A 25,885-nucleotide genomic window follows, 5' to 3' on the forward strand; every position below is an offset into this window, starting at 1 on the left:
TCCTCTCCTTCTTCTTGTATCCCTTTTTAGTCGTTTTTTGTCACTTTGTAGTAACTTTGCATCTATTTTCAGTCATCTTGGGTCCCCTTCTTGTCATTTTACATCTTGTAGTGATTTTGGGGTGTGAAGTTATTACTCTTTCTTTTTCTTTTTCTTTTTCTCTTTTTATTCTCTTGTCCCAACCCCTCCACCCTACCTCCCCTACTATTGTAAAGCAGCTTTGAGGTCTCGCTATATATATTCAATGTATTATTATTATTAGATCCAGAGCTGGGTGCAGCAGGGCAGCAGTGTTTTGTCTAACAGCTCTGAAGCAGGATGGCGGCTCTTTGAGGCAGAAGACACTCTGAACACACACCTGAGTCTGCGTACACAGGCTGAGGTACACACACACACACGCACACGCACACGCACACACACACACACACACTTAGTAATTCAAAGTACTGAGTTAATATTGTACATATTTTGAGTCATTATTTTGAGAACGTTCCACATATTGGGCCTGAGTCCTGGTGAGTCGTCACTATAAATGATGACCAGCTGCATCTGAACTGAAACAACTTCCTGATTCTGGAGCAGTTCTGTGTTCCTGCAGAGATGACTCTGTGTGTCTCCAGTCTGCAGGTCAGGATGCAGAGACCATGCAGCAGATCCTGGATCAGATCAGAGCTCTGCAGAGCAGCAGCCCCGCCCCTCCGCTGTCCCCTCTGAGGGCCCTGACGGAGCAGCTGAAGAGAGGCCGCACCAGAACCAGAGACCCGCTGAGCCCTGAACTCGCCGCTCGGGTTGATCTGGTCTTAAAGGAGCTGCAGAGTCTGAACAAGAAGATCGACTCAAACCTGCAGCTGCTGCAACCCTACGTCGCTTTGCTGCGGACCGCCTGGCAGGTCCGAGTCTTAGACACCTCGCCAATGCTGGGAACAATAGTTCCTTTATCCGCTCCGTGTTTCAGATCCACTCCAACATTTAGTTTGTTCTTTCTCGGCCCGTGATACACCCGTCTGTGATCCTGTAGGCAGGCAGGCAGGCACATCACATCACATCACATCACATCACATCGTCAGCTGTTAGTGTTGTTTGTTAGGTTACTAAACAAACTCGCTGTTCAGATGTATTGTTGTACAAACATGAGTATTTAACCGGGACCACGTGTACTACACATATTTACTGCATCATACAGAGATATCACTGAAAGGTTTATAAATATGTAACTCATGTGGTGACAGTTAGTGATGAAGATGAAGGTGCTCCTGTTCTCCAGGTGGAGGAGGAGCTGGAAGAACTGAAGGAGGTCTACAGAAGCAGAGCAGAAGAAGAGGAAGCTGCTAGTTCCAGGTTACCAGTGAAGAAGAAGAAGCAGGTCGACGCCGGCTGGCAGGAAACGCTCCAGAGGGTCCTCACCTGTCAGGAACTGGGAACCAATTACCTCCATACCGTTACCACGGTAACATTCACAACCCAGTACGAGAGGAAACCTAAACTGTACCTCTCCGTGAATCATGAGGAACAATGTGATGTTCATGTGTCAGGTGTCGGGAGCAGCGTTGAACCTGCAGGCGGTGGTGTTGGTGGTGCAGCAGACGGTGGAGCGACTTGGCAGAACCAAACAGGAAGTGAGCGAGCTGCGGAGTCAGCAGCGAATCCAAATCCAGCAGCAGAAGGAGTACTGTAGGAAGTACCGGGAGACACTGCACAAGGTACTAACCTGAGTCTGACAGCAGAGGTCCGTCGGCCTCCAGTGTGCTTTCTGTCTGATGTGTAAACAATCACAAATGAAAGTAAACTCACATATTTTGTCGAGCTATAAAAGGCACACGCATAGATACCACTGATACACAGCAGCACAGCTGAGACGGACGAGGAGTTCATGGGCCCTGTTGCTCCTGGTGTTAGAACAGTTCTGGGGTAAATGTACTGCTTCCCTTGTTGTATGTTTTCAGACCCTGCAGGACCTGAACTGTGTATCTGAGATGCTGGACTCCTGCACTCTGATGGATTTGGGTTCAGACCTGCAGACCTCTAAGCTGCTGGAGCGCTTCAGCCAGGCCAGACCACATTTTACCGTAAATCCTCTGATTTCTAACCCGACTATCAGGACCTTCTGATAATGACGATGGGCCGCAGGAACTGCTGAGACTATTGTGACTCATTGGACCGTTCATGTGGACTTTAGAACTCTACTTCCCACAGTGTCAACGGCAGCAGAGCATTACAGCATCGCTCTTTATGTTCTTACCTTTTCACAATAAAAGCCCAACATAATCACTGCAGAGGGAACTTAAATTCACTTGGAAACCTTTAACCTTCTCTACGCAGCAGTGTGTGGATATAATATGTGGATGTTTTATTTTCACCTCATTGATATTGTCAAAATAATAATACATTTTATTTCTTTAAATTCATTTTAAAAACAAAGGATTTTAAGTTCCATAACTTTTCCTGATGTTTTAAGTTTCTGTGGTATCGTTTCAGTAGCACTAGCTAGTTCCTGGTAGACACAACTGTCCCAGGAGTCCCAGTGTTCCAGAACCAGCACTGCCACCGGGTCTCCAGACCGGCTGTGATGTTGGACTGTGGTTACCGCTAGAAATTGGGACCTTTAGGACTATGACAGCAAGGACTTCTGGGTATTTTGATTGTGGGGACTGCTGGGTCTTCTGAAGTCCAAGACCTGCTGGTTAGGTTTTGGGGCTGATGACTGAACTGCGACAAAGACTCTCTCCAACTCTTTCTTCTTTTCTGCAGCAACTAGACGCTGAGGTGGAGTTCATGGTGAAGAGCTGGGAGACTCTGAGAGGAGTCCAGGACGCGCTGGAGGACGAGTTGAAGGGAGGAGCGGTGGAGGAGGAGGATCTGTCAGAGCTGCTGAAGCTTCAGGAGAAAGTGAAGAAGAAGATCCATCAGAGTGAGTCCATCCTGGACTGGACCGGCAGCTTCCACCTCACATCCACACGGGTCAGTATTAGTTACAGACTCACGGACAAAACTAAACCTGAATCAGGACAGACTTTATGCTTGTACTCAAGAACTATAATGACGGGACGATCACACGAATGATCCATTCTCAGCTTTCAATCTTCGTAAACTAAACATCTTTGGACTGTTAGTCGAACCAGAACAGTAAGTTGAAGACGTCACTCTGGACTTTGGGAACTTGTGTCGGCCGTTTTCACCATCGTTGGACATTTAATAGGAATTGTGATGATTTTCAAGATCCACCCCCGGCCCGGTCCCGGGACGTGGCTCTTTAGCCATTTAGATTCTTCCCAGCGCAGATGGCAGGCGACCTGCGAGAGATTCTGAAAGGACCAGAAAGGAACTGATGGGATTAAAACATTAATTAAATATTATTTCCAGATGTCAAATGAAAACAAACACCAGCCGTGATTGGAGTCTTAATTAAAACCCTTCTGTATCCATACTGTATCTCTGACATAAACATAGTAAAGTGAATTATTATTAATGTTGTTTTCTTTGTGTGCAGCTGGAGGCGCTGCTCCAGTCTTTAACTGGTTCCTGTGGATCCAGTGAGGACCGGCAGCAGGTCCAGAGTCTGTTTAAAACGGCTTTGACACTAAAGAGCGACATCTGCGCCGCCGTCGACCTCCCTGTAAGTACTTTAGTACAATTCTAAGGTACTTGTACCTTACTTTTTCCATTTCCTGCTACTTTATACTTCTACTCCACTACATCTCAGAGGAAAGATTTTACTTTTTATTTTCAATATAAATAATTCATCATGTATTATTATAGTTTAAAATAAACTTCATTGATCCTTCGGGAACATTTCCGAGCTACCCGTTAGAATGTAAAGTATTAAAAAAATAACAAGATTCACATTAATGCATCAATAATTATAATTCAAGAATATATTATGTATTATTATTATATATAATATTAATATTATTCTGCAGAATGTGTCTTTTGGTACTTTGAGTATATTTTGATGCGAATACTTTTGTACTTTTACTGAAGTAAAATATCTGAGTACTTCATCCTTTACTGTACTAAAGTATAATTTTGAGGTACTTGTACTTTATTTGAGTATTTCACCTTTAATTGTGTTTTATAACTTTATAATGTAACGCTCTCACTGACATTAATAATGAATAACTTTTTATATGCGCTGCCTGGAGCGTAATCTCCTGATTTTGTATGTCGTATTATTTGATATTTATTTGTATTTATATATATTTTTGTGGTTTGTTTTTGTCACATTTGTATCGTATATTTCCATAATGTTTTTGTTATTATATTATTTTTAGTTAATTGTTTTGTCTAATTGTGTTTATACTGTATTTTATTATTGTTGTTGAAAACGAGAGTTTATTCCCTCATAAAAAATTTCCAACATTTTCTTTTTATGCTACCTTACTTCTACTCCACTACATGAAGGTGATAGTACTTGTGTACTTTTACTGCTTTAAGTACATGTAACATGTAATACTGACACTGCTGTACATGTTCGGCTGTCAGAGTCGGACATGTTTCAGCGTGCAGCAGCTGGAGGCTCGTCTCGTCTCTCTGGACGCTCTTTGTGTGTCGTGGCTGAACGAAGCAGCTCGTCGTGAAGAGAAGCTCCGCAGAGAACGTCTGAGCCGTCTGCTGAGCGACGACATCAGCCAGGTGAGCACGCAGGTACAGGTGTGAGCAGCACGCAGGTACAGGTGTGAGCTCGCAGGTACAGGTGAGCTCGCAGGTACAGGTGTGGGCAGCTCGCAGGTACAGGTGAGCTCGCAGGTACAGGTGTGAGCAGTACGCAGGTACAGGTATGAACAGCATGCAGGTACAGGTGTGAGCAGTACGCAGGTACAGGTATGAACAGCATGCAGGTACAGGTGTGAGCTCGCAGGTACAGGTGTGAGCAGCACGCAGTAGGTACGATTGTTTGTCATTTTTTTTGTCGTTTTGTTTGTCGTTTTATAAAGTAATTTAAATATATATAGGATAATTAAAAAAATTGAAAGAAAGTGAAATAGGATGAAATAAAAAATGTAAATTGTCGGAAAGATAAAAGTGAGGAAAGCTTGAAGTTACTCGGCAGGTTCACAATAAGAAAAACTGGATATTTTTTTAATTCTGTAAAAACAGCCGGAAGCGTAAAAGCGCAAATTTCTTTAATTACTTATTTATTATTGGAAACTTAAACGTGTATTCATTAGTTCTTTACAGGAATGTTGTAGGAGAATAAGGGAACTGAAAAGTTTTTCCCTTAAAACAATAACTTCCTCTGACTTTTACACTTTAAATTAAACTGCTATGTTTATTGTTTGGAAGATAATTAACATTGTTTCAGGCGTTTCCAGATGAATTAACCATTTAACTCTGGCAGCAGCCTCCACTTGCAGGAGTTTAAATATAAATGTCAGTGAAGTCATCAGGACACTTTTAGATTGTAATGCAGCTGCATCATAAACTAGACCTCGTTGGTTCTTTAATGTGTTCAGAGAGCAATGAGACGAAATAAAGTTCTGGTGGATCAGGAAACACAAAATCACCATGTAATTATATCACTGCAGTTCCTCGAATGTCCACTAGAGGCTGCTGCAAGAAACTGCATTGAAGTGAATGGGAAGAAGTTCTGTCTGATTTAGAACAGGTAAAAACATGAAAATAATAAAGAAAATATAAGTAGGAAAACAACACAATAATGCAAAGCAAACATAAACATCCAACTCTTAATAAACAACGTAATTATTTTAATCTCCGAAAAGCAGAAAGAAGAAGCGAACATTTATCAAGTTTATAATTTAACAATAACCTTAAATTAATTAAACCGATATGAAATCATATCAGAATTGTGTTTATTGCCAATTATGTTTTTAACCCAGAAGTAAATTGCCTTGGTGCATAAATAAACTTAAAATTGAATAAAACTTAAATCAAATTAAATGAATCGCTCAAAGGAACGAAGTTAGAAAGTTTTCTCTCAACACTTTCAGGCTGAAAATACAAATGTCGCCTTCTGTAGATAACTCTGTGAAACTGTAAAACTAACTGGTTTCACTGGTGTTATTGGTTGTGCTGTGTCTTTGAGCAGCAGCTGTTGTAGGCATGGGGGGGGGGGGGGCAGATCAGAAATACTGACAGTCATCCAACGGGTATTTCCCATCATGCACCTGGTGCTCTGTGTCACCCAGCAGCAGCTGGGCTGGACATCAGAGACGCACTAACACACACTTAGAGTTCGTCACAGATAAGATTTATAATAGTTTAATTTATTTTGGATCAATACACACTTATGTTCTGTTATTAACATTAATATTTATGTTAATGATGCACTGTACATCCTCCTGCTGCTCATTTTGCTCAATTTTGCCTTTTGTTGTGAAAAAAGCAACTGCGACTTATTTTTGAAAATAGAATATTGTTTTCACAGGTTTCCAATGAATTAAAGTTTAAATTAATTAAAGTATAATTACAGATTGTTTCCTTCATTATTATTCATTTTTTCCTGTTCACATTAAAGACACATAAGAATCCAGAAATACACACACACGAGACATTTGGTGATGGAACCACGTTACAGTCGTCACGTTACAGTCGTCACGTTACAGTCATTACGTTACAGTCGTTACTTTACAGTCGTTACATTACAGTCGTTACGTTACAGTCGTTACATTACAGTCGTTACTTTACAGTCGTTACGTTACAGTCGTTACATTACAGTCGTTACTTTACAGTCGTTACTTCACAGTCATTACGTTACATTACAGTCGTTACATTACAGTCGTTACTTTACAGTCGTTACGTTACATTACAGTCATTACTTTATAGTCGTTACGTTAGTTGTTACTTTACAGTCATTACGTTACATTACAGTCGTTACTTTACAGTCATTACGTTACTTTACAGTCGTTACTTTACAGTCGTTACTTTACAGTCGTTATATTACAGTCGTTACTTTACAGTCGTTACTTTACAGTCGTTATATTACAGTCGTTACTTTACAGTCGTTACGTTACATTACAGTCGTTACTTTACAGTCGTTACTTTACAGTCGTTACTTTACAGTCGTTACTTTACATTACAGTCGTTACGTTACAGTCGTTACTTTACAGTCGTTACGTAACAGTCATTATGTTAGTCATTACGTTACTTTACAGTCATTACGTTACATTGCAGTCGTTACATTGCAGTCGTTACTTTACAGTCGTTACGTTAGTCATTACGTTACATTACAGTCGTTACTTTACAGTCATTACGTTACATTACAGTCGTTACATTACAGTTGTTACGTTACATTACAGTCGTTACGTTTCAGTCGTTACGTTACAGTCGTTACTTTACAGTCGTTACATTACAGTCATTACTTTACATTGCAGTCGTTACGTTACAGTCGTTACTTTACAGTCGTTATGTAACAGTCGTTACGTTACAGTTGTTACTTTACAGTCGTTACGTTACAGTCGTTACTTTACAGTCATTACGTTACATTACAGTCGTTACTTTACAGTTGTTACATTACAGTCGTTACTTTACAGTCATTACGTTACATTACAGTCATTACATTACATTACAGTCGTTACGTAACAGTCATTATGTTAGTCATTACGTTACTTTACAGTCATTACGTTACATTGCAGTCGTTACATTGCAGTCGTTACTTTACAGTCGTTACGTTACAGTCGTTACTTTACAGTCGTTACGTTAGTCATTACGTTACATTACAGTCGTTACTTTACAGTCATTACGTTACATTACAGTCGTTACATTACAGTTGTTACGTTACATTACAGTCGTTACGTTTCAGTCGTTACGTTACAGTCGTTACTTTACAGTCATTACATTACAGTCATTACTTTACATTGCAGTCGTTACGTTACAGTCGTTACTTTACAGTCGTTATGTAACAGTCGTTACGTTACAGTTGTTACTTTACAGTCGTTACGTTACAGTCGTTACTTTACAGTCATTACTTACAGTCATTACGTTACATTACAGTCGTTACTTTACAGTTGTTACATTACAGTCGTTACTTTACAGTCATTACGTTACATTACAGTCATTACATTACATTACAGTCGTTACGTTTCAGTCGTTACGTTACATTACAGTCGTTACGTTACAGTCGTTACTTTACAGTCATTACGTTACATTACAGTCGTTACTTTACAGTCATTACGTTACATTACAGTCGTTACTTTACAGTTGTTACATTACAGTCGTTACTTTACAGTCATTACGTTACATTACAGTCATTACATTACATTACAGTCGTTACGTTTCAGTCGTTACGTTACATTACAGTCGCTACTTTACAGTCGTTACGTTACATTACAGTCGTTACGTTACATTACAGTCGTTACGTTACATTTCAGTCGTTACGTTTCAGTCGTTACGTTACATTACAGTCGTTACTTTACAGTCGTTACTTTACAGTCGTTACTTTACAGTCGTTACGTTACTTCTTCAGGGTACATTGAGGTATTTCCTGGTACTCTCTTCAGGGTACTTTATGGTCCTAACTTCATGGGTATTCTTTTTGGTACTTCCTGCCACATTGTGCTAGTTGTCTGTGGTGGACAGTAAATAAATGCATTTACTCAAGTACTTTACTTAAGTACAAATTTAAGGTACTTGAACTTTACTTGAGTATTTTAATGTTCTGTTACTTTATACTTCACTGCAATTCGGAGGCAAATATTGTACTTTTTACTGAACTTCATTAACTCGATAACTGTAGTTACTTAGAAATATACAAAAACAATAACACGAAATATAATCAAAATATAATCTATCTATAATCTATCTATAAAATATAATATGTATTATTTGAGATGTTTGAATGTGACCTGTTATAATATATAGGGTTATAAATAAATAAAAAGCTCCCGAGCTGCAACATTAAACTGACAGAATAATATATTATTAATTATAAATCATTAATACAACGTATTATTCTTTATACTTATTTTGATGCTAATACTTGGTTGTTGCTAATCATCCGAGTAGCTTTCGTTGTTTTCATGCTCCTGGTTCAGGGATTTAAACCAACGACCTTCTGGGGTACTTAGATAGGTACTTCATGGTCCTGTAAGTTTCCCCGCTGTCGGACGAATAAAGGTACTTTGTGGTACTTTCTTGTACTCTGTGGCAATCTCTTTAGGTACTTTGTGGTCCTTAGGATTCCATTAGTCCTAAATTCATTGTTCTCTTTCTTATTTTGGGTTAGGGTTATGATACTGATTCATGATAATACGTGGTAGTTTAGGATACTTCCGGGTAATCAGTCTTTTAGGTACTACATGGCTTGGTGGTCGTTCTTGGTTCTGTATGTCTTTGGAGGTTGTTCAATGTAGTTCATGGTCTTTTGGGATATTTCATTGTACTGGACTGTATATTTTACAGTACTTTGTAATAGTCTTTTGGGTCCTTCATGGTATTTTGGGACAGCTTGTAGTACTTTAAGGTAATCGTTTGGGGTTTACTTGATGGGACTTTGTGGTGCTGCCTGATTATCATCCTTGTGGTTCTCAGTGTTACTTTAAGACACTTCTTGGTGAATCTACTGTATTACCTCGCAGTAGTTTTGGGTAATCTTCCATGTAACTTCAGTTATTTCAGTGTTCCTTACTCCGGGTGACTTACCCCCCCCCCACACCTCGATGTTAGTTAGACAGTCGACCTCCTGTGATTTAAACTAATAGACTTCAGGGTATCTGTCTCTCAGCTGTCCTCAGCTGACAGATCTGCCATCTGACACAGCTGCTCTGGATTTAAACGTCCTGCTCTAAAAATAATCTCATCAAAGCTCCCTCGGACTTACAGTTACATCAACAGCGAGCTGAGGCAGCTAGAACCGCCGATAATGGATGCATCCAAGATATCATGTGAAAAACTATATTAGGCAAAGTATCTCAACTATCTGAGATATCCACATGAAATGTTAAGCAGACATTTATGTTCCCAGAGGATGAATCCTCCAGACGTTTGTGGTTCTGGGACTTTACGTCTCATACCATCAGCAGGTTCATGTTTTTGGCTGTAAGTGAAATATCTCAACAGCTGTTTACAGACGTGTGGTGTAATAACTTCTCCACGAGCGCCACGATGAGGTCGACATTTGCTGTTTTTACTCTGATAGGAATGTTTTTATCAGACTCTGGCGCGAGATGAAAAGTCAGACGATCACCAAAGTTCTGACAATTCATCCTGAACATGAATGTCCCGTTTCATGACAATCCATCCGAACGCTGCTGAGACATTTAGTTAAAAAACAAACATGTCAAATTTAGAGGACAGTCGTCAGTAAGATTCATCCTCTGGGAAACATGAGCATCCTAATGGCTCCCTGTAACATAGAGAGGCCATTTGTCTCTCTGAGCAACAGAGAGACGGATCATTGTATCATCTCCTGTGATCTGAAAGAGGAATTTAATCAAACTAATTCATTCATTCATTTATTGATTTTAAACGGATTTATTACTTCATAAAGGCACTACAGTGCCACCAGCTGTTGATCATTATCACTTCATATATTCTATTTTCTTTTATTAACATTTTACTACTTAACAGCTTAATTTTGCTTTATAAATAAAGTTTGATTGATTGAATAGTCTGGCGAGTCATTCGTCTAGTCTGTTTGTATGAAATGTTTTTTATTCTTCAGCGTCTTTGAGTATTTAAAAAAGCTCTATATATTAAATGTATTATTATTATTATTATTATTATTATTATTATTATTATTTTAAATTATTTGTGTCATGCTGGGAAAACTGGGTTGACTCTGGAACAGGCTGCATTTTATTTTGCAAATCTCTGATTATATGATGAAGAAATGATCACTTCCTGCTTGTTCATACTTCATTGTTTTTTATTCATATATTTCACAAATTTTGCGATGGGACATTTCAGACAAACATAAATGGACGATGCAAACAATAATAGAAACTCATAATAAAATAGTTTGATGCTTAATCTCAACAACAACATGTAAAAAAAAAGGAAAGAATTAGATTTTGGGGGTCAAAGGTCAATGTGACCTCACAAAACACGTTTCTGTCAACATCACTGATTTTTCCGATGTTTAATTTTCCAGCTCCGCGACTCCTTTAAGGAGCTGAAGAAGCGTTTCAGCAACCTGAGGTTCAACTACCTGAAGAGAAACGACAAGACGAGGAACATGAAGGCCGCCAGGAACCAGCTGCAGCAGGTGGAGCTGTACGAGGAGAAGCTGCAGGTCAGTCCGGTTACACAAAACATAAACAACAGAAGAGCATCGCGCGAATGGCATTTAGTTTACCGAGAGGTTGATGGTGGTCAACAAGGCGAATACAACGAAACGGTGCATCCCGAATTATGTCTGATGAAGTCATATGTACGTATATTATAAGTGATGCTTCTTACATTTACCTCCCACAGGCGCTCAGGAAGCGTCTGCAGGCTGCGACGGCCCGGCTGGCGTTAGAGGTCAAGGACGGGGGCGTGGCCAGGGAGGCGGAGGACGCCGTCAACGAGCTGCAGAGACAGATGGGAGAGTTTGAGCGAAGTGTCGGCGAACACCAAAAAACTCTGGAGATGACCTGCAGACTGCAGCAAGCCATGGAGGAGGTTATTATTGTATAAGTAGTTTATACACCTGAACGCAGATATGATATATGGTAGTGTTCACATGCTGTTTTTCAAGCACTGAAATGTTAGTTTTTGGACTATTTATCTTCTATAACACGACTAGAGGAGAGGTGTTACGACCCCGGCTCGGCGAGGGAAAAGGGAGTAACATACACCAGATGTTGATGGTAAAATAAGATATTTATTAAATATGGTGGACAATTTGACAGATAATTGCTTTTAACGACAACACAAAGAACAAAAGGAGGGCTCTTAACATAAGAGCAAATAAGGCATAAAAGCCAAACTAACAAAGCAAAGTCGGTGAAAACTTGACAACAAAAGAACACAAAACAGCGCCAGGGCACCCTAACGTGCCTAACAGAAAACGCTGCAAACTTCTAATCAAGTGACGCCAAAGGCAAATCTAGTTCCCACACCTAGGATACAGTACACAGAATTTCAACCCACAAGATACGATACTCTAGTATCCACACACACATGTACGAGGCATGCGGCTGACAACACCAGCAGCCCCGACTGTTGAGCTGGCTTGGCATTTGTAGTCACCGGAACAGGTGCACCCCAATCACAGCTGGTCTTCATCAAGGTGGGAGGAGGAGGTGTCGCCGCAGCCAATCAAGCGGGCGGCGGTCACACATCCAAATCTGCATACATAAATAGGGACACAAGGTGCATGCATCCACAAATTAATCCCCGCAGATAAATAAGGCCGTGGCCGTAACAAGAGGAAACATCAGAATCACATCCAGAGTTTGTGTTTCTAACTTTGTGTGTGTAGATTTAAACTCACAACAGTGACATTACATAATGCCTCATTTACATATTTAAACATGAACACTTGTAATATAAACAGTACTTGTGTTAATGTGAGTAATGAAGTGGTGAAGCTTCATGCTGATATCTGTTAGTTACATGTTCACCTGTAGTGTCTTCTTTACAGTATCAGTTCTGGTGCGAGGATGCGAGTGCGACCATCTCTCGCGTCGGGAAGTTTTCCTCCGAGTGTCGCAGCACAGAAGCCGTCTCTGTTCTCCATCGGCAGTTTGAGAAGTTCGTCTGGCCGACGGTCCCTCAACAGGAGGAGAGGATCAGTCAGATCACGGAGCTGGCCGTCAGGCTGCACGGTGAGCAACCGCACAAGGGATGCTTTTATTCTGAAAGGGCAGATATACCTGGAAGCTGTGGACAGGGCCCTGTCATCAGTCCTGTGTTGTATATGTAGTGAGACAGAGAAATGTGTAATGTCCCTGAAGGTAACGTTTCCTCTCTCTCCTGTCATGGTGTCATCAGTCCTGTGTTGTATATGTAGTGAGACAGAGAAATGTGTAATGTCCCTGAAGGTAACGTTTGCTCTCTCACCTGTCATGGTGTCATCAGTCCTGTGTTGTATATGTAGTGAGACAGAGAAATGTGTAATGTCCCTGAAGGTAACATTTCCTTTTCTCCTGTCATGGTGTCATCAGTCCTGTGTTGTATATGTAGTGAGACAGAGACATGTGTAATGTCCCTGAAGGTAACGTTTCCTCTCTCACCTGTCATGGTGTCATCAGTCCTGTGTTGTGTATGTAGTGAGTACAGAGACATGTGTAATGTCCCTAAAGGGAACGTTTCCTCTCTCTCCTGTCATGGTGTCATCAGTCCTGTGTTGTATATGTAGTGAGACAGAGACATGTGTAATGTTCCTGAAGGTAACGTTTCCTCTCTCTCCTGTCATGGTGTCATCAGTCCTGTTTTGTATATGTAGTGAGACAGAGAAATGTTTAATGTTCCTCAAAGTAACGTTTCCTCTCTCACCTGTCATGGTGTCATCAGTCCTGTGTTGTATATGTAGTGAGACAGAGAAATGTGTAATGTCCCTGAAGGTAACGTTTCCTCTCTCTCCTGTCATGGTGTCATCAGTCCTGTGTTGTATATGTAGTGAGACAGAGACATGTGTAATGTTCCTGAAGGTAATGTTTCCTCTCTCCTGTCATGGTGTCATCAGTCCTGTGTTGTATATGTAGTGAGACAGAGACATGTGTAATATCCCTGAAGGTAACGTTTCCTCTCTCCTGTCATGGTGTCATCAGTCCTGTGTTGTATATGTAGTGAGACAGACATGTGTAATGTCCCTGAAGGTAACGTTTCCTCTCTCTCCTGTCATGGTGTCATCAGTCCTGTGTTGTATATGTAGTGAGACAGACACGTGTGTAATGTCCCTGAAGGTAACGTTTCCTCTCTCTCCTGTCATGGTGTCATCAGTCCTGTGTTGTATATGTAGTGAGACAGAGACATGTGTAATGTCCCTGAAGGTAACGTTTCCTCTCTCTCCTGTCATGGTGTCATCAGTCCTGTGTTGTATATGTAGTGAGACAGAGACATGTGTAATGTTCCTGAAGGTAACGTTTCCTCTCTCCTGTCATGGTGTCATCAGTCCTGTGTTGTATATGTAGTGAGACAGAGAAATGTTTAATGTTCCTGAAAGTAACGTTTCCTCTCTCACCTGTCATGGTGTCATCAGTCCTGTGTTGTACATGTAGTGAGACAGAGAAATGTGTAATGTCCCTGAAGGTAATGTTTCCTCTCTCCTGTCATGGCGTCATCAGTCCTGTGTTGTATATGTAGTGAGACATAGACATGTGTAATGTTCCTGAAGGTAACGTTTCCTCTCACCTGTCATGGTGTCATCAGTCCTGTGTTGTACATGTAGTGAGACAGAGAAATGTGTAATGTCCCTGAAGGTAATGTTTCCTCTCTCCTGTCATGGTGTCATCAGTCCTGTGTTGTATATGTAGTGAGACAGAGAAATGTGTAATGTTCCTGAAGGTAACGTTTCCTCTCTCTCCTGTCATGGTGTCATCAGTCCTGTGTTGTATACGTAGTGAGACAGAGAAATGTGTAATGTCCCTGAAGGTAACGTTTCCTCTCTCCTGTCATGGTGTCATCAGTCCTGTGTTGTATATGTAGTGAGACAGAGAAATGTGTAATGTTCCTGAAGGTAACGTTTCCTCTTTCTACTGTCATGGCGTCGTCTCCCCTTTGAGCAGCGTCAGCGTTGTGTTTGTAGCCAGAAGCTTCATAAACTGTTTACCCAGTTTTAAGACACTTTTTACATTCTGGTGTTTTTAACTCTATATTTGAAGAATGAAGGATTTTAGTCCTCGGACATCTGGAGTCATAGAAGTGTCATAAAAATAATAAATCTGTAAAATAATTAGAAAATAAATCAACAAAAAAGAATTATTCTATTATATACATTTTTTATTTCTCTTTTTACCTTTGTTTTCTTTTATTTATTATTTTTTGTTTTCCAAATTATTTATTTACTTATTTTATTTTATTTATAAAAAATGTTCCTCTTTATGTTTCTACATTTTTTTAATTTACTTTCTTTCTTTTTTATATTTCCACACTTATTTTCTTATTGTTTTCCAGATTCATTCTTGTTTTCTTTGACGTCTGGATGTTAAGTTATCAGAGAAACTTTCCCCCTGGTCTGTGAACCGGGTTCGTTTGTCTCGGAGAGGAGGAGACAACGACTCCCATGATCCTTGTCTGTTCTTATTGTTTTGCTTGAGAGACCCCTGGTGGCAGACCATAACAGATTGTACTTTTAAAGCAGTTATTGAAGGAGTCTAAAATATACTTTATTGTTTTTAATTACACACAGACTGAGTGTTTGTGTGTTTCAGGGGTGGAGGAGGGGCGGCGCTACATCGAGAAGACTGTCAGCAAACACTCGGAGATGGTGGAGTCCATCAGAGAGCTGAATGACGGGCTGATGCAGCTGGAGGCCAAACTGAAGGTAACGAAAATACTAAAAATATGCATTTTACATTCGTATGTAATTCAGATCACTTTTTGTAGAATGTTTTCACTTTGACATAAGAGTCTTTTACTTGTTCAGTGTTAAAGATCTACTTTGATTTAATGCTGTAAGACAATAAAACATGAAAACTTTCCAGGGAGTAAACCCCTTTTATGGACACAGATACACGTCTAAGACTGAATCTGTTTAAATAACAGACCAGCAGGTTATTTACTTTATTAAGTGTTTGAATGCACGCGGATATCACAGCTGGAGAGTCTCAGAAAGCAGCCGGACGACGGAGAGAAAGAAATAAAGGAAGAGAAAGAGAAGAAGTTGAAGGAAAACAGAAAGACGAAGAAGAAGAAGGAGCAGATAGATAACCGCAGCACACAGGAGGCGTCTGACCTGGTGAATAAAGTTTAAACATTTACAAACAAAATCTTATTAGAAGAATTTACACTTTATAGTTTAAAAACGGAACTAAATAAAAACGTATACAAGCTGACCTCTAGAGATATTAGTATATCATAATCTGAATCTGATTCCAGTACGAGCTGAAGGAGACAGGCCACACCCCCGAACTGACCGCCGAGCATTATGGGAAGGAGGTTCCCGTGAAGAGGCAGACCGCAGCCAATAGGAAGCCTCCGTTACAGAAGAGCTGCAGTCAGGAGGCAGACAGACAGACGGAGAGCAGGTACATCTGCAGCGTCACTTCAGTTCATGTGTGAAGCACATTTCATCACGTCCAGCAGTTTGAAACACTCGTTACCTCCTGGTAATACACTACTGTTGAAAAAAGACTCCAATGTAGTTTTAAAATATGATCTTTAGCAAAACCGCTTTATTTTGGTGGTAAATATTATAGATGTTTCTTTTTAATACATATAAAGGTAAATCATCAAAGGGTTTATTTGACTAATAATTATTATTTGACAAAGCTAATAAAATCTGAGAAAAGAATTGGAGCACAAAACAAAAAATATAAAATGTTTATTATATAAGTTGATAATTCTATATTTTGGTTATTTCTTACATCCCTTTTACATCAAAAAGTGTTTCAACATATGTTGACAGTTTCCTTTACAAGGACTTACAAAATGTACAAGGTCTAATATATTTGAATGATTCAAAATAAAAGTTTGTGTAAAGATTAAAACACAAACATATACAAACAAGTGGAGTCTTGTTTGTATGAATCCCTGAACTGTAAATGAAGGTTCATCGTGTCGTCTCTTCGTCAGGTTAACCTCCTCCTACTGCTCCTCCCACACCTTCAGCCTGTCCTGCTCCCCGGTGGAGGCCAACCGACGGGTCCACGCCATACACAGCCTATCACAGCGTACCGCTACTGAGGCCACACCCTCTCCCTCTGTGATTGGCCCGTCGTTCTCTGACATCCAGAGGGAGTTTCAGAAGGTGACTGCCTCCGATTCAAACATGACACCACTTCAGGTTAATCAGCAAAGGGTTAATTTCACATGTGATGTCCCTCAGGGATCAATTTTAGATCCTCTTTTATTTTCCATTTAATGAAAAATGATGTTTAATTATGTTGAAGTAGAAAGAGTGTACGGAACCCACAAATAAATAATGTAAAAAAACTAAAAGGTCTAAAACCATTACAATATTATATAAAACTAAATCTTGACTCAGGACTCACTATATATACTGTATTTTTCTCACATAGCTCCATACATGTATAGAGGTTTGGGGAAACATACAAAACCAACACTAATCACATTTTCATGCTATAGAAGAGAGATATAAATACTGTAAATTGATTACATTATTACAAACCATTTATGAACTTACATGCTTTAAAATGTTGTGATCCAGTTGGTTAAAACTGCACAGATAATGTATAAGCACACTGGAGTTAAGAATGTTTAGTTGACTTTGCAAATTTAAAAAAAGTTATAAAAATACGATGGCAAACATAAAACTAAGGTCAGATTCATAATGTGTATGAAACGTGTTTTGTTTTTGTGTAGCCTAAACCAAGGAGTGAAAGGGTTGCCTATCAAAACAATGTTGTAAAAAGGGTAGGTTCAATCAGCCTACAGCTTTTTTTTAATGACTTAATGGTATTTATTTATTTTGATGTGCATTCTTTTTGGAAAATTGTTAATCAAGACAACAAGAATTGCTTCTTCTACTATATTTACATACTGCTTCAAGGACACATACTGTATCTCAAGAACGCTGCTTTAAGTTTCATGTTTACGCTGATGATACATGACTGTATATTCCCATTGAACTGGGTAACACTGTAAAATACAGCCCGACTCCTCAGTTTAGAGCTTTTGCAACTAAATCAAAGTCTGAACTTCTTTTATTCGTCCCCTTTTCTTTAACGGATCCTCTGCAATCCTTACTTGGATTGTATTTAAAATCCCACAATGGTACAATCATGCCTCCTTTAGCAGAGGACAATACATAAAATAACAAGTCAGATATACTGTATATGGACCAATACATTTAACTAACTGCTCACGCATCAGTGTTCCTGTGACAGTGAGCAGAACATATAGGCAGCAGTTTAATATTTGATTTAATCCCTTTTACCCAGGATGCATCAGTAGGAGGCCTGTCGGAGGCTGAGCTACAGCAACATGATGCGATGACGGAGGATTCTCTCTCCAATGACGAGTATGATTGTGCGTCACCTGACGACATTTCCCTGCCGCCGCTGGCAGAGACACCAGAGTCCAACATGGTCCAATCAGACGTTGAGGAGGGATATTGTTTCAGTTCCCACAGCATCCACATCAACCAGTACAGCCGCCAGTCAGAGCACAGTGGTACTGGCACTGGTACTGGTGCCGTCCGACAACAGAGAGAGTCCAGCCAGACAGAGAGTTGTCCAACTCCTCCAACCAGCCGTCAAAGCAACACCAGGTCTGTATTGGGACAGATCTCAGCCCTAATAATGGATAATCTAATAGAGTGCTGGAGGGATGACTTATATTTGTAGACCAACCCTGAAGTTAGCATCACCCTGGTTCCCTCGAAGAAACTCCAATGGGATTTTCTCATTGGAGTTTTGGATTAATGCAGAAAATAAGGCCTGTGGCAAAGGCAAACAAAAGCCTTTCCTCTCAGTGTGATGAATTGATAAATCGTTTGCAAGAGAGCGAGTAAAGCACAACAATACTTTAAAGCAGGGGTTTCCCAAAAGGTCGATCAACCGGTCGATCACGAGTGTAGTGTGGGTAGATCGCGCACCGTTAAAAATAAAATAATATATACACATATATATTCCCCCAACGGAACCCCGCGCCCCCTGAAATTCAAGTTTTTAGTGTTTTTTCTTGCCTTGTGCGTTCACATTCCCTCCTCCACTCTGTTTCGCTCCCGCACACACCTACAGTCAGAGACAGATCGGAGGAAAGGAGAGGAGTGAACTACGCACCAGCACACCCCGTCCCCCGTTGCATGAACCTCAGACAGCACCCCCCCCCATCGCAGCATTTTTAATACAGGTAGATCACTTGGACCTGGTCATTTTAAAAGTAGCTTACAAGCCAAAAAAGTGTGGGCACCCCTGCTTTAAAGGCTAGATTAGTCTTTTAGTAGTGTGATGATGTTTAATGTCCCCGACAAACTGAACTCTCATTTAACCGCCTTTTTTAAGACGTAAAAGCTTAAAAAGTAATGAGTGGCAGACATGTGACTCCAGTCATATGGTCCACGTCTCAATCAAGTTCCAAGTTATTTGGTCCTTAGTTAAGACAAGTCAAATCCTAAGTAAAGTCACCCCCCCCCCCCCGAGATACTGCAGTCTTACTTGCAGAGAAGAGAAGAATATCTTTTATTGACCTATGTATCTAACCTGTTGTCAACCAGACAAGTCATTTCAGTCATTGTGTCTGAAGCAAAGTCAAGTCACAAATGTTTAAAGTTTTAAGTCTGAAGTAATTTATTTTCTGTCAAATCAATTGCAAGTTTTCAAAACAGTGATTTGAGTCGACTCATCCAAGTCACAATGAATAAGAGAAAATATCTTCAGCTTGTGTTAACTAAAGACTTTATTTCATGCATCTAACCAAAAAACTATTTCAAAAAACGTATTGACTTCTAGACAAGGTAACACAAAGTACTAAAATGCTAACTCATTTCTGGGTTTTTGGATCTGCAGCCCTCTATGGTGGTGTAAGGAAGCCACGAGAAGGACAGTGAGGACATGCAACAAAACATAAACTGTGAAAGTGGCAGTCTCTTGGTATGAGTTTGTTGTGTGTGTTACAGGTATAGATCAGAGTCCAGTTCGTTTGTCCAGAGTCCGTTGACAGTTCCTGCTCCAACCCTGATCACCAGCACTCTCTGCAGCATCCTGAAGACTAAAAAGACCAGCACAGCCAATGTCCCCCAGAGTGCTGACCTGTCCCAGGGCGGCCCTGAATCGAACTTCCCCACTGGATATAACACACTCCACAAGAGCATCACTCCAGATAGTTGTTCAAACAAGGAGAGCAATGTCCCTGAGAAGAGGATCCCATTACAATCTGAACTCTTACTAAAGGAGCACAATAGTCAGTACAACCAGCCTCAAAGGAGTACAGGTACCCCGGGTAAGATCACCCAAAACATTGCATCCAAAGGTGAGACCATGCCACAGACTGATCCAATTCCCCAGGATACAGAGCTCAATCACACCACAACCTCCACCCTCCACCAGTCCAGCTATTGTCCTCAGCCCTTTAATGGTCAAGACCCTGATCTCCTCAAGGATACAACCCCTCCTCAAAACATTAGGTTCCTCAAATGCAGCACTACTTTTCCTCAAACCAGAACTTCAATTTGTCAAAACAAAAGTTTTCCACTGTCCTTCCTTAACTCTGATCAGGCCATAAATTCCTCCCAAATTACGAAGGAAACATCCCCAGTCTCCAAACCTCAAAACAACAGCCTCCCCAGTACGCTTACCCAGCAGACCATTTACTTTCAGTCCTCCCCTCATCACACCTTGCCACAGGCAAGCAGCAGCCTCAGTTCACCTGCAGGAAGCCCCTTATCCCAGAGTGAGACCTTGCCACAGATCGAACCAGTCCCCAAGGCCAGAGCGTTTGCTCAGAGCTGCAGCCCCCCTGTTCTCCATAAAGACAGGACTCAAGACACTGGGATCCTTAAATCCTGTGCATCTTGGCTCCAAAACACCACAACCCTCATTGAAGATGGCAATCTTTCACAGTCTTACCTAGAATCCAGGAGTGGCCTTGATCAGGATGTACCTTCCTCCCAAACCAGCAAAGAAACATCCTCAGTCACCCTGCCCCAAAGCAGCACCGCCACTACCGTCAAACAAACCGTGTACTCCCAGAGCTCACCCCCTCCAAACAGTCAGTGCACACTGGCACAGGCTAGCAGCAATCTCAGGTCCCAGCAAGAAAGCCTGCTCTCCCAGGGTAGTGCAGGTCTACCTGAGGTCCATTCCTACATTCTCCCAGAGCCAACAAGCATCAGCAACATCAGTATATCCAGCAGTACCATCACCAGCAGTAATAGATTCAGCAGCAAGCAGAACCACCAGACAGTCTACTCCCTCCACGAGTCCTTGACTTCCACTTGTACTCAGCAGTGTGTGCATGACCCTGGCATGACTCCTGGCAGCACTGCCAAGCCCGCTGCTCCTCCTCAATGTGAACCACAGTCCCAAGCTTTGGCTCAGCAGGCTAATCCGCATGTCACCCTCCTTTCCTCTTCACCTCATCTACTAACTCCAGACCAAGACCCAAACATTTGTCAGCCAATGACCATTCGTGAGGAGATCAGGCTTACTCCTCAGATCCAAGGCCCTTCCCTTCCTGCTCCTCTTCCCCAGGCCCAGGCAGAGTCTCTTCCCCAGGGAAAAGCCTCTAAACCTGGTCCTCCTTGCTTCACCAGGCCCCTGTCTAGAGCTACCGTCATGGAGGGCTCTCCAGTGACACTAGAGGTGGAGGTGACGGGACAACCAGAGCCCACACTCACCTGGTGGGTAGCATATAACCAGCTCCACACTAACACTCAAGCTTTATGAGATTATTAACTACACACATTTGACCTTGAGGCACCCTTCACACCTGCATTAGCATGTGCTTGATATTGTTCTTGATCTTTAGGGTTCTTACACATCTTCTTCTTTTGCGTTTGCGCTAAGGCCTTTACACACCGGGCATCGAGCAATGACGTTATGCGGAACAGACATATTCAAAAACGTACACTATAGTGAACAACAACACAGAGGCTCTTTTATTACTCCTTTTAACCTTATCACATAGACACATACAATGCATAACTTTTTACCAGAGGCAAATTGACCGAAAGAACGAGATCACGGGTACAAGCGGCAGAAATGGGTTTTCTCAGACGGGTGGCTGGCGTCTCCCTTAGAGATAGGGTGAGAAGCTCAGCCATCCGTGAGAGACTCGGAGTAGAGCCGCTGCTCCTTTACGTTGAAAGGAGCCAGTTGAGGTGGTTCGGGCATCTAGTAAGGATGCCACCTGGGCACCTCACTAGAGAGGTGTTCCAGGCACGTCCAGCTGGGAGGAGACCCCGGGGAAGACCCAGGACTCGGTGGAGAGATTATATCTCCTCACTGGCCTGGGAACGCCTCAGGATCCCCCAGTCGGAGCTGGAGGATGTGGCCCGGAGAAGGGAAGATTGGGGTTCCTTACTGGAGCTGCTGCCCCCGCGACCCGATCCCGGATAAGCGGTAGACGATGGATGGATGGAAATTCAAAGCATTTTGCTAAAAGAAAGCTCAATAAAATAGCTTACAGTAGCTTTGGCTTTACAACAATTTACCTCAGACAGGCTGCCAGACGCTGCTCTGGGTCAATAGGATCCCAGTAGACATTTAGCCTCTGCACGGCGGTTTGTAACCCGGCTTGAGGAAACCCTTAAGAGTGACGAAACTGATCAACCAGGACTCATGCTAATGTAGGTACAAGGGATTGAAACATATTTCCCATATTCGTCCATGTAGTAATATTTATGTCTAATGTAATCCTTAACATCTGAGCATCCTGTAAAGAGTTAAATAAATAAATTTCTTTCAATGAGCTTAGCTGGAAAGCTTATGTCCCTAACAGATTGTGCCTCCCTGCAGCTTGCCATAAATTAATGTTATATTATCTTTACTGCACACGCACAATTATAAGCTTAAAACAAACCGTAGAACAATATTTCAAACGAAAGCGGTGGAAAAAGATAATGTGAACAGGCTAACAAGCTATACAGCCATGCTTCTTAGAAGAAGTTGCAATAACATTAGCTAGCAGGTACTAACTAATGTTAGCTTGTTCGCCAAGTGCAATTTGTATTCCAGTGGTACCAAGTTGTTTTCATTCATTGTTTTGGGCTCCAAATCTCAACAATGTGCAGGCTCATTGGTTTGTCCAATTTCTTTCAGGAAGTGGATTCAAAATGTTAAAAATAGCCAAAATGTGTACGTGTCTAACTGACACTCCACATGCAGGATGATACGTCAAGACCTTTCATTTTGAATTTAAACTTTGTTTTGAGATAAAGTGATATTTTTATATTGTGTGTTAATATTTTATTGCAGTTTGATAATAGTAATCATTTAAGTCACTGGTTGTTTGCGTTCTGACTTTTACTTTACTAAAATTCATATCTAGTAACGGCTTGTGTAATCGTGTTGTCACGGTATAGGGTCTCGGTCCAGTGCACGCAGAATACACGGTATGTATACACGGTGCAGATAATGTGGAACCAAAGTTTAAAAGCGCGAGTTCCGCCTGTAAACTTTTAGCCGTACGGCATTACGGAAATAGCTTACCAAAGTTGCCAGTGGGAAAAATAACACTACATATAAACAAACGGATCCTCCCACCGAACCTTGACTCCTGTGTACCGATACGGCCCGAGTAACTAGTAATATCTGATTAATACGTTTGCTAGTTAACAGTGTGTTCTGTTTTTCCTATAATAGTTTTATTTTGTTTGTGCGCACAGTAACAAAACAAAGGCAGTGAAACACTGAAATACAAACCAGCACGAACAAGTCAAACTAAAGGTTGAATCTTACATGTCACATCATTAATACTACCAACAACTCTTTGATTTGGCTGTCTGGTGACGCAATCAGGCAAATATTTATTGTATCAGAGCTGGCTCATCATGTGGCCCAGAGTGAGGCTGTGTGCTGTCTGACTTCCTGTCATCATGGTCGCTTCAGGTGTAAAGATGGAGACGTGTCAGCCACCGACCCGGGCCGAGCGCTGCTTTCCTGCGAGGACGTGAAACATTTCCCAGAGGCGTCGGACTCAGATGGTGTGTTGTATGAGGCTCAGGCTGCCGGACATCATGACTGCAGTGGTGATACGTGGCTGGTGGCCGAAGTGTTTGATATCATCAGTGTGGACTGGCAGACCTGGTTTGGTACACTGTGCGTCCTGATGTGGCTGCTCTACCTGATTCTACTTTAAAAATTATTTTCCACTGCGGGAACTTAAGGAATTTTCCTGCAAGGTCTAGGGTTCTGCTTTGTGTTTCCACTGTGTGATAGAAACCAGAACAATTTGGTTTAGTGGTGATGTACCGGTATTGAACTTGGATGTATTAAAAGAACTGGACGCAGTGTTGGAGGCGGAGCCCCGTTCATTCCTATGAAAGTTGATCAGCGGCGCATGAAGCCAAAATGGCTCAACGAGTCCGGCGTTCTTCCATATCCATGGGGCCCATAGAGAATGCGTCTTCCTTAAAGCCCGCCTCCCAGCCGCTCTGTCACGGCCAGTCTCGGCTCAGTCACATAAATGGAGGCGAGAAAATAACTCTGGATTCAGCTATTAGCACATTTTACAACTTTTAGGACCTAATGATATAAATAAGAGCTATTCTAGGGTTTGTACTGGAAAGTGGAAAAATGATCAGCTAATTAACAGACGTCTCTTTCCTGATGTAAGTCAATGGGAAACAATTGTTGGGCCCCATCACGTGACCACTACGACAATTTGACATAATTAAAGCAGTAATGTACTCCAACAGAAGAGTTACAAGTTGTTTATTTCCTGCAGTGGAAAAGGCCTGTAACACACACTGATCTACTTTCCTTCAGTGAAATTTAAACGATGAATTAAAATATATTGAATGTGTTTGTACTGTGTATTATTTATTGTAACTGACTCAACAGGTGACAGTTATCCCTTACATCGTCTTATTGTCTTGATTTAGATCAATCTTTCATTAAAATGCCTCAGATTCAGTCTAGTAATTAGAGGATTTTCTTGATGCCATTTGTAAATGTTTAACAGGATTATTAATGTGAATTTTAATAAGATTCATCCAAAGTTATTTTTTGGCGATTTGATAAAAAAATTAATTGAGAAAAAAGGAGTTTGGGGGATTAATTCAATCTAAATGGTCCCAGTCTCCCTCAATTATATTATATTAATGAAGTAAATTGTCCAAAAATAAATGTTTAAATGTCTAATTTATGTGTTCTCCACCAATTCCCTAATTTATTTTAAAGGAAGTATATTTGAAATTTAAAGGAACTTTTAAGCGAACCTGAAGTGTTTTAATTGATTTATTTAGTTGTTTGGGTTCTCACTCTGAAGATGTTATTATTAAAAATAAAAAAATAAACAAGTCATGTGCTGTCAAGTCCTTTTTTTTAATTATTTATCATACAACCAGTTTACCATTTTTAATGTTATATTTTAATCTAAACTGTGGGTAGGCTACTTGTAAACAGTGTGGAGTAGCTCAACTAACCCCTGAACAGTGAATACTAGTTAGCAAGCGAGCAGAGAAGTCCAAGTTTATGAAATAAAATGGCTTAAAGTAATACATAAATAAACAGTTAAAATAACTTAGTTACATGGATAAGTTGAAATGGCTATTTAAAAGTAGTTTAACTGGTTTAAACATGGTTTAAATGGTTGAGATAAAAATAAACGATAAGTGGTTGAAATATTTAGCTTAAAGTAACGATAAATGGTTGTTACTTTTAGTTAGCTTAAAGTAACGATAAATGGTTTAAATAGTTAGCTTAAAGTAACGATAAATGGTTTAAATAGTTATCTTAAAGTAATGATAAATGGTTTAAATAGTTAGCTTAAAGTAATGATAAATGGTTTAAATAGTTAGCTTAAAGTAACGATAAATAGGTTTAAATAGTTAGCTTAAAGTAACGATAAATGGTTTAAATAGTTAGCTTAAAGTAATGATAAATAGTTTAAATAGTTAGCTTAAAGTAATGATAAATGGTTGAAATAGTTAGCTTAAAGTAATGATAAATGGTTGAAATAGTTAGCTTAAAGTAATGATAAATGGTTGTTACTTTTAGTTAGCTTAAAGTAATGATAAATGGTTGAAATAGTTAGCTTAATGGTTGAAATAGTTAGCTTAAAGTAATGATAAATGGTTGTTACTTTTAGTTAGCTTAAAGTAATGATAAATGGTTTAAATAGTTAGCTTAAAGTAACGATAAATGGTTTAAATAGTTAGTTAAAGTAACGATAAATGGTTTAAATAGTTAGTTAAAGTAACGATAAATGGTTGAAATAG

General features: G+C 40.5%; 1 protein-coding gene and 1 long non-coding RNA gene across 4 annotated transcripts; one reads left to right on the forward strand and one right to left on the reverse strand.

Moving 5' to 3' along the window:
* The first annotated feature begins 50 nt into the window (after positions 1–50).
* ccdc141 (coiled-coil domain containing 141) lies at positions 51–24,955 on the forward strand. Of its 3 annotated transcripts, none has more exons than XM_029427371.1 (18): positions 51–382; positions 621–890; positions 1,265–1,447; positions 1,533–1,700; positions 1,944–2,066; positions 2,749–2,958; positions 3,488–3,613; positions 4,480–4,629; positions 11,045–11,185; positions 11,368–11,556; positions 12,521–12,704; positions 15,252–15,364; positions 15,638–15,778; positions 15,919–16,067; positions 16,615–16,789; positions 17,943–18,271; positions 19,622–21,343; positions 23,553–24,955. In XM_029427371.1, exons 2-18 carry the CDS (start codon positions 645–647, stop codon positions 23,800–23,802), a joined length of 4,599 nt encoding a protein of 1,532 aa, XP_029283231.1. In that variant the 5' UTR covers positions 51–382; positions 621–644; the 3' UTR covers positions 23,803–24,955. The 3 variants fall into 3 exon arrangements, with proteins under 3 accessions (XP_029283231.1, XP_029283233.1, XP_029283232.1); XM_029427373.1 differs by lacking the exon at positions 23,553–24,955 and having other exon boundaries at positions 17,943–18,030; positions 18,125–18,271; positions 19,622–19,793; XM_029427372.1 differs by lacking the exons at positions 51–382; positions 621–890; positions 1,265–1,447; positions 1,533–1,700; positions 1,944–2,066 and adding an exon at positions 2,112–2,630.
* On the reverse strand, positions 10,879–12,132 carry LOC115005526 (uncharacterized). Its single transcript, XR_003831960.1, has 3 exons — positions 12,028–12,132; positions 11,353–11,463; positions 10,879–11,164 (listed from the first exon to the last, which is right to left on the reverse strand). It is a non-coding gene; the product is annotated as an uncharacterized LOC115005526 (long non-coding RNA).
* Positions 24,956–25,885: the final 930 nt, after the last annotated feature.

This window comes from Cottoperca gobio, unplaced genomic scaffold (genome assembly GCF_900634415.1).
Source record: "Cottoperca gobio unplaced genomic scaffold, fCotGob3.1 fCotGob3_315arrow_ctg1, whole genome shotgun sequence".
In the NCBI taxonomy this organism is placed as follows: domain Eukaryota; kingdom Metazoa; phylum Chordata; class Actinopteri; order Perciformes; family Bovichtidae; genus Cottoperca; species Cottoperca gobio.